At 35.4% G+C, this 8,869-nt stretch overlaps 1 protein-coding gene across 2 annotated transcripts; it reads right to left on the minus strand.

Annotated features, from left to right (window-relative positions):
- Positions 1-3,413: 3,413 nt before the first annotated feature.
- LOC110457189 (cell division cycle protein 123-like) lies at positions 3,414-8,869 on the minus strand. 2 transcript variants are annotated; one of them, XM_021508347.1, is made up of 4 exons: positions 8,803-8,869; positions 5,969-6,263; positions 4,756-5,408; positions 3,414-4,040 (listed from the first exon to the last, which is right to left on the minus strand). In XM_021508347.1, exons 2-4 carry the CDS (start codon positions 6,214-6,216, stop codon positions 3,829-3,831), a joined length of 1,113 nt encoding a protein of 370 aa, XP_021364022.1. In that variant the 5' UTR covers positions 6,217-6,263; positions 8,803-8,869; the 3' UTR covers positions 3,414-3,828. The 2 variants fall into 2 exon arrangements, with proteins under 2 accessions (XP_021364022.1, XP_021364023.1); XM_021508348.1 differs by having other exon boundaries at positions 5,969-6,296; positions 8,803-8,834.

Raw genomic sequence — 8,869 nt, forward strand, 5'->3', positions numbered from 1 at the left:
AAAGCTTTCATAATAATAATAATAACAAAAACCGAAGGTGTTCGTTCAGTTTGGCATGAGGTATTGTATTGTAAAATAGGAGAAGTCGGAAGATCTAATAAAAGTAACGCGTTTGAAGAGAGAATGTTAAAGATTTAATAAAAAAATAATTAATTCTTAAATATACATATTCCATTAATTCCAGTCTGGAATGTCACAATATGACAGTAGCCTTGATTTAATGGTACTTAGCATGGTAATAAAATGGTTGAATAACGGTTTGGTTGTGCAACTAACAGAACCAGCTATACACTATGGGTTATAAGGATGTTTGTGAGCTAATGGAATCCAATTCAAACTAAGCAGGTCCGTATTCTTATCATAAATCAGTTCTCGGAACGATTTTAACACAAAACTACCATTAGCTATTATTTCCACCTTCGAAAAACTGAAAAAGGTATAGGTAGGGTTCCTTGGTTATCGAGCAAGCCTAATTCGTTTAGAAAGCAGGAAATGAAGAGTTTGCAGACAAAGATAAAGTTATTATATGCTTTGTCTGCATACAAAGATAAAGTAATTAGATGCTTTGTCTGCAGAAAAAGATAAAGTTATTAGATGCTTTGTCTGCAGACAAAGATAAAGTTATTAGATGCTTTGTCTGCAGACAAAGATAAAGTTATTATATGCTTTGTCTGCAGACAAAGATAAAGTTATTAGATGCTTTGTCTGCAGACAAAGATAAAGTTATTAGATGATTTGTCTGCAGACAAAGATAAAGTTGTTAGATGATTTGTCTGCAGACAAAGATAAAGTTATTAGATGATTTGTCTGCAGACACAACTACACCCATACACACTTCTTATCCGGATAACTCAGTGTGGTTTGGACATCGATGTCAAGACATACAAACTTATGTTTTGATTTCATTTTAATTTCTCGACCTGATGGATTTGACAAACTGTGAATCCAATTTAGCACGCTATCGGTCTGCCCAATGTCTGGCGTAGTCTTCCTCAGAATACATCCTTGAGTATCTTTAAATTCACATTGGTAGCCTCTCGATACTTAAAACCTCTCATGGAAATTTCCTGTCACTTTTTATTATGGATGATAGACGTGTCGACCGTAACTACGTTTCCAGCAGCTGGACCATAGTTGTATGGGCGGTAGAGAACACATTGATGGAGGAGTTCATCCGAGGTAATCTAGATTCAGATGAAGCAATGAGTTTAGAAAAGCTGCAGCTATTATTTGGGCTGACAAATGGCCAAGTTTATTTCTCAATCCGTGTGAAGCGACACTGTAACAATAAATTCTACATTTATTAAGACAAACTGAAAGGATCATTTCTTTTGATAACTTTCGTGGTAATTTAGTGCCAATTTCTAAATAAAAAGAAAAGGACACTAGTTTGTTTGGTTTTGATTTAGTTCATTTTTTTCAAGTGTTTTCACCATTAGATATTTTGTTGCGATATGCATTTATTTTCATTTATGCCCACAGCAACAACAACTTCCATTTTCTCATATATCATGTAGTTAGGAGTACCATTTCAAACATCGAAATCCCTTTTAAAATTTGTATATGAATCGTCTTTAAATATCATAATCTAATATCTCATCTGCATATAAATGTATGTGAGAATCTAAATTAGCAATTACAATGTAATTTCAATTGTAAATCAACCGATAATGCTATGCAGGATATTAACGATTTTCCTTTCCAGCTATTTTCGGTCTTGCATTGTAGAAGTATTCTTTAATAATACACGTATAGGTACACTCATGTGTGTGTGTGTGTGTGTGTGTCTTACGTTCATTTATATTTAACTAACTATATAAAAGAACTTCTCGATCAACTCGTGATTGCTTCATGGTTACCATTTCCATCTAGTTATCGGTAGGCACTTAGTTTAAACTTTTTTTTTTCTGGTGAAAAACAATACATTATATTTACGATACATAGTCAGCAACGATCCGGAAACAAGTACTTCTACAATGTCCGTTTGGTTAGATACACTACTGTTAGTAGTTTAGAAACTGACATTCTGTAAACCCCGAATCTTTTAAGAGTTGAATGGTTGAGATGATTGTGATTTATATAAGATCTCATACATAATAAAGTAATCTAACATACAGCGTGGATATCTGTCACCATTTCTCCTGTTTTCAATTCTAGGCCATCCATAAAACGGCAAACGTGCCTTTCGTCGCTTGACTGATTAAAACCCTGACTGTGGATTTTTTTTTTTTTTTTTTAAAGCGATATCAAAATATTTTAAGCATTGAAAAATAAAATGTGGGTTTAGTGTTATATCTATTACTGTAGAGTTTTACATATCAATTAGCAAAATTGCCAAATTATCATCTTCAGGTAATTTTTCTTTTTCCTGAATTGTAAACAACGAGGTCGATCGTTTGAAAATGTCATAAAAATGTGATAGAACACTTTCCACAACTCTTGACCTTTGTAAATAATTTGTTAGTCAAAACGTCTCTTTGTTATTAGGTAATTTTAAAAGCAAATCACTGAAGTTCGTTGTCTTTTAAAATAACTAGCGCGATAAACAATAAACTATTACTAATTTTTGAATCATCACCAATCCACACACAGTATTCTCAATCTATATACTAGCAATATTATAATAATATAGAGGACACACTCATCTTCAAAATATCATATCCAGTCTCCGTTTATAGAGACCAGTCGATCTTACTGAGAGGGGTAATATGCTTATATGCTTATATATATTTTTTTCTTTTCTCTCAGTCACGACATGTACCTGGATAAACAAACACATTCATAATGACCGTAGTCCACATTTTTGACATGATTCGTGTGCACGTGCTGTTTAATACTACAAAATATAAACAAAATGTATCTCATCGGTAAATGCATGTGTGCTCAGTGTTTGTTTAGCAGTTTCATTTTACGTGATATCTACTTATCTTGTTTGGTCTAGTGATTAGTGATTTGTGTGTTTGGTCTAGTGATTTTTTTGCTTGGTCTAGTGATTTGTTTGTTTGGTCTAGTGATTTGTTTGCTTGGTCTAGTGATTTGTTTGTTTGGTCTAGTGATTTGTTTGTTTGGTCTAGTGATTTGTTTGCTTGGTCTAGTGATTTGTTTGTTTGGTCTAGTGATTTGTTTGTTTGGTCTAGTGATTTGTTTGCTTGGTCTAGTGATTTGTTTGTTTGGTCTAGTGATTTGTTTGTTTGGTCTAGTGATTTGTTTGCTTGGTCTAGTGATTTGTTTGTTTGGTCTAGTGATTTGTTTGTTTGGTCTAGTGATTTGTTTGTTTGGTCTAGTGATTTGTTTGCTTGGTCTAGTGATTTGTTTGTTTGGTCTAGTGATTTGTTTGTTTGGTCTAGTGATTTGTTTGCTTGGTCTAGTGATTTGTTTGCTTGGTCTAGTGATTTGTTTGTTTGGTCTAGTGATTTGTTTGCTTGGTCTAGTGATTTGTTTGCTTGGTCTAGTGATTTGTTTGTTTGGTCTAGTGATTTGTTTGTTTGGTCTAGTGATTTGTTTGCTTGGTCTAGTGATTTGTGTGTTTGGTTGCATTCATTGCTATTTGCATACAGATACCTTGCAACCTTATGGCATAAGTATGAAGGGAGGAATATACCACTGTGTTTTGGAGGCGTAGATCCGAAAACACACATGGTCATTGTACAAGACAAATGAGAGTCGTTTGTTTGGTGATAATCTACATTCTATAACGTTTAGCAGCTTTTAACATAAGTATCTGTGACTTTCAGAGATTCCTGTAGTGGTTTTGAGTAAACACAACCAACGTATGCAGATGCCAGTGTTCTTGAAAATAAATGTTATGCTTTATATTACACAGTTCCCTTATGACATAGTATCCTTTAAAATCGCCCGAACACTGCTTGGTAACATTGTAAGGGACCCTGGTTTTGGTCTTGGTACCACCCGGAAGTGGAATCCATCATTTTCTGTTAGAAGATGTCGCTCATGCTCCCAACTGAACATGGCACCGTCTGTTGACGAGAGAAATGGGTTCAATTCAATAACCCATAGTTTCCATAGATTGTCTTCGGCTTCTGCAAAATATGGAAAGAAATGAATACAGACTATGAGAGTGTGTTGGATAAATACAATGGGTTGAACTCAACTTAACGATTATCGTACATTATTGCTTCAGTGAGACCTCACTATCCAAAACCACTTCCATGGATTTGATAATGTTTTGAAACAATCAGACTAATTTTAGTGGTCGGGCGGAGCAGTGGATAGTTTGTGATATGTGTTTTCCTATATCAAGTCCCTCTGCGTACTTGCATCAGAGCCAACAGGAATTATTTGATAAGTTTATAAAACTTGTTAAATATTTGTTTTAAAACAGAGTTTAATTTGATATATAATCCGTAAAAAAAACTTTAGGAGTCAACAATTTGTCCAAAGCTAAATCCATATATTCGTACTTGATATAAGGCAGGGTACAATGGTAAGGAATTACACCTAGTGTTGTCGTTTTAAAAAAAACACCAGAAAATTTAATATAACAATGTTGATATACCGTTTATTTGTGCTGGTTACCTTTTTTCCGGATGTTTACGTCAATTTTCATGAATAACTTAGGATTATACAAATTTAGAGTTTAGAAAGGTTTGCACTTCTAATGTATAAACGAAATATATATTTTTGGCAAAAATCTCACCTTTAGTCTTTGACAAAAAAAAGCTCTAGGGATATATTGCAGCAATATTGCACATCAAAATTATGTACATTACACAATGATACAACAGTTTTACATACCGACATCACAAACAGCAAAGTCGATGATAAAGTCTTGTGGAAAATTAGCTGAAGGAAGTTTTGGTTGTACAGAAATTTTGAAGAAATCCTGAATTCGGTTAGCAATTGAATCTTTCTTTGCCACAAGTCGCTCTGAATAAACCATATAGTTGTACTGTGAAAGAGCGGTTAGTTGTCCCTGGTAAACAAATCCCCGGAACTCCATGTCCACGTCAATAGGAATAAACTTCCGAATAACAAAATGTTCATCATATACCTCCGGTCTGTTTATAGCAGCCAATAGCAGGTCTTGATACACTCGCTCACTGCGTACGAACATATCAATGACGTCAGCGGCACACGTGACTCTCATGGCATCAAACGCAGCTTGCAGCAAACATATGATCTTTGTATTTTCTTGTTTTTGTTCGGTTTCGTTGAATTTTCCTAAAGCCTGTCTGTACATATCTTTTAGTCGCGACTGTAGCATTGGTGCGTCCTTTGCACTCCTGGAAGACAACTTCACGAACGCACACCCGTCATCTTTGGTAAAGACGGACATAGCAGAGTCTAGTCTCTCGGTAAGGTTGGCCACATGTTCTCTCTCGACACTCACCAATGAAGCTTTCCAATCTATTGCCATGGCTGTTTCAGCATCTTTATTGTCAAATATCCTGTAACAAAATAAATTGCTTCGATGATACGATAAGGAGGCAACTGATATCGAGCCAAATCATTGTAATATATTGAAGGTGTAATGGGACAACATTACTACGTTAACGTTTCTCTGTGTCCTCTTTTGACCGTGTCGATAACGGTCGACTTTGGTTATGTTAAAATCCTTTGTGATTTTCTAGCTGGTAATACCTCTCTGACTAACAACTGATAGCTTTACTTCATGTACTTACGAGCGATACGTTCAATTCGGCAAAAAGTCTTTCAATGCATTGAGGTAGCCAATGAGCGTCACGCATGAATGGTTCCAACGAAAGGGAAGATTTTCTGTCAACCAAACTCTTTCAATTTCACTACCTAAAACGTGATCTTTAAAACGATGGTTTACAAGCTTTCTACTGGAAGCTATACTTTCGTTGCCTTTTTGTGCAACGGGGAAGTTCTTAATCCTAACAAAAAGTTCAGAAGCAGAAGGATTACAAAAGAGAATCAACATTTTGTACTTTTGTTCATACTAGATTTCATTAGTATATGACCTTGTGATGAAATGACATTTTACCTCTTGTAACACTCGATGAAGAGTTTGGCGTCGTCAAGAGTGAAGGGGCACGTGACTGTAGGGAATGTGACATCACTGAGGAGTTGAATCCAGCGCTCGGTATTAACATCCAGCACCTTATCCTCGTACTCCCGAATCTCTTTGGCACTAGTGAACCCCATGGTCTTGGGGTTCGAGAAGTCCTTCATAGGCTCGGCTGATTTCTTCAGTTTTACTTTCTTCAGTTGATCTGCGAGGCTTTCGGTCATGATGCTACAGTTGTTAACGTTTCTTCCACTATGCGTCTTAATCGTTCCTTTAAGTGGATATCTAGTTTATTAATACTTCACTACAATCGTATATAAAACAAATACATTTGAAGATTTACCTGAAATTCAAATAATATTTTCTCTTTCTTTTTGCTCCTAGAATGCCATTTAGATTTGTACGAATGTCTGCCAGGACACCTCTGGTTAGCAACGAGGTCCTATCATTCCTCGTTATTTACTTTTAGGCTCACTTTAGTACACATTAGTATACCTCTACTTATTTTACACTTTACAAAAGTAACCACATAAACAAGCTATTTTCCCTGTAACTGCATGCCAGGGAAATAGTTCGTCTGGAGGGGTGCGATAGTTTTGAAACTTTTTCCCTCGGAAAATTGAGTGACGTCGTGGGCAGGGCCTGACCGAGTATTGACCAATCAGCGCAATCGAATTACGTCGGCAATTTCCGGCCAGCGGAGCCGGTACTTTCTGGACCGACCTTCACCTACATGTTTTGAATTAGTTCAGAATTCGCATTTATGTTAATGCTAATTTTCAAGCAAAAACTGTGATTTATTGTTTATTGTACATGTGATATCCTTTATTTCATGTTATTGCATATACTGTTTTTTTCTGATGTTGATTCTCAAGAAATTTTTAGTTTTGTTAATAAAGTGTCCCAACTGTTGAAAATTTGTTGTCTAATAATATTAAGAATATTGTAAGGGAGTGTTTGTATTGTTAAATAAAAATAAACTAAAAGATGTTCAGCAATGATAGGATCTCGTTGCTAAGCAGAGGTGTCACGGTTGTCATTCGTACACATTTAAATGTCAATCTAAGAGCAACAAGATAGAACTTATGGCAGCCAAAATCCAATTAAAATAAAAGCCCATAAACCCCCAGCTAACTATAGGTCGCAACAAGACAAGTCCAGATTGCGTTAACAAATACTGTCGATTTTACCTTCTAGTGTATACCGGGAAAATTTCGGCCAGTAAAAGTTTCGCCCTGATATAGTGAAATTCGCTTTTCCAAGTGTTACATTTTCCTTTCATTTTTGATAACTACTTTTATTATATTGTTTAAGATGTTCACTGCAAGGATAAATTCGCACTCATTACGGAGGGCGAAAAAGGCGGAGTCAACATGCGGCGACAATTTCCAAGTATACGGTATCTTTTTCAGAAAATTAACCAACCGCACTGTTTGGGCTGGCGATGACCTTAATAAAACTAATATTTCATGGCCAGATAATCAAGACCGAACTACCTTAACCACTAAATGAACACTCTATCACATTGCTCAATGATCTTTCTGTATATCAAATTGTTGCTTTTGAAACTGGGATTAGCAGCAGCTGAATTTTTTTCCAATCAAATATATCAGCATTGGTTTAATAATGCAACACTTTACCTAAAGTTTGAGATCAGGACATATAGCCCTCATTATTCGATAACCCAAAACACCCAGGAGAAATATGTAACTGCTGAAGAAATCAGACTTCTTACAGATGAAATCAGATGTTAGAACCACACTTATTAGAGCTACAACAGCAGACCCCGAACGTTGAACATGCTTGCATGGTGAGTATTCTAATTATGTAACCATTGCAGCTTCTATTGATCAACGTCCCTCAAAATTTATTAAAGTCAACAAACCAATTTAAGGGTTTATATTGATTTAAACACGTTGTTAAAATGACATCCCCAATGATGGAACATAACTCAATAAAGATAATTAGTGGGGTCGAATTTTGACCAAGTGTTGATCTAAACCTTAACACTAAGAATATGTATCCCCACACATCAGGATTGTCCTTATCATAACAATTGTAACAGCTATGTGTCCTCGTGATTTTAATCAGATGTAAGATTTGCTTTCAGACCACATATCATTGTCAGAGATATTTGTATGTGATAGCATTGAGAAAGAGGTCTGAAAACAAAATGACCTTTCATAAAAATGGTAAACCTTTAGTTACATTTAAGGTTCTGAATTAGTATTCATATTATTTAACGTAACAGCTAGATGGGTAGTATTCCTTTGTTGCATTGCCATAAATATTGTGCATAACACCATCCCACTTATATATGCCTACTGGAAGAGTGGCCTTTACAGTATTTGTGGTATCAAAATATAGTATTTTCGATAGCTATTGCGAGTACTTCCTTAAGGACTCCCATCTAAACCTTACAAATATCGGACTTGAGCAAGGCTTCTTATACAAAAATATCATCAAACAAAACTCGTGGGCTATCTTGGATATTGTCAGCTAGTTTCTAACCATGTTTGGGTTCAATATTTCGGGTAATGGAGAGCTGAAAATAGGAGTATATTACCTCACAGGAATATTCATGAATGTAAACATACCGTACTATATTTTACTTGTGGAACCGGTAGAGTATACGTCGGAGTAGTGGTAACCCTATATTCCTTCATATACTGTACATACTTTCCCTGTGATACTGATGCGTAGGTTCGTGTACTTTTTTATCCAAATCGTTATTTATATCTTATACATTTGTGTTTACGCTAACATATGCTAGTGTTTGTAGAAAACAATGATAAAGTAATAAAACTTACTTGTCCAAATGTCAGGTAGGGCAAAATCTATTTATAGTTATGATCCTCAACATAGTACAGGGGAAAT

The sequence above is a fragment of the Mizuhopecten yessoensis genome, unplaced genomic scaffold, assembly GCF_002113885.1.
Source record: "Mizuhopecten yessoensis strain PY_sf001 unplaced genomic scaffold, ASM211388v2 scaffold9035, whole genome shotgun sequence".
NCBI classification, from domain to species: domain Eukaryota; kingdom Metazoa; phylum Mollusca; class Bivalvia; order Pectinida; family Pectinidae; genus Mizuhopecten; species Mizuhopecten yessoensis.

Excerpts from the sequence above, each read along its gene's own strand:
- LOC110457189 (XM_021508347.1), bottom strand. The coding sequence starts at position 6,216 with ATGACCGAAAGCCTCGCAGATCAACTGAAGAAAGTAAAACTGAAGAAA. Across the intron at positions 5,409-5,968 it reads TTCATCGAGTGTTACAAGAG|GATATTTGACAATAAAGATG; the intron begins GTAAAATGTCAT and ends ATTTTGTTACAG. Across the intron at positions 4,041-4,755 it reads CTTTGCTGTTTGTGATGTCG|AAGCCGAAGACAATCTATGG; the intron begins GTATGTAAAACT and ends CATATTTTGCAG.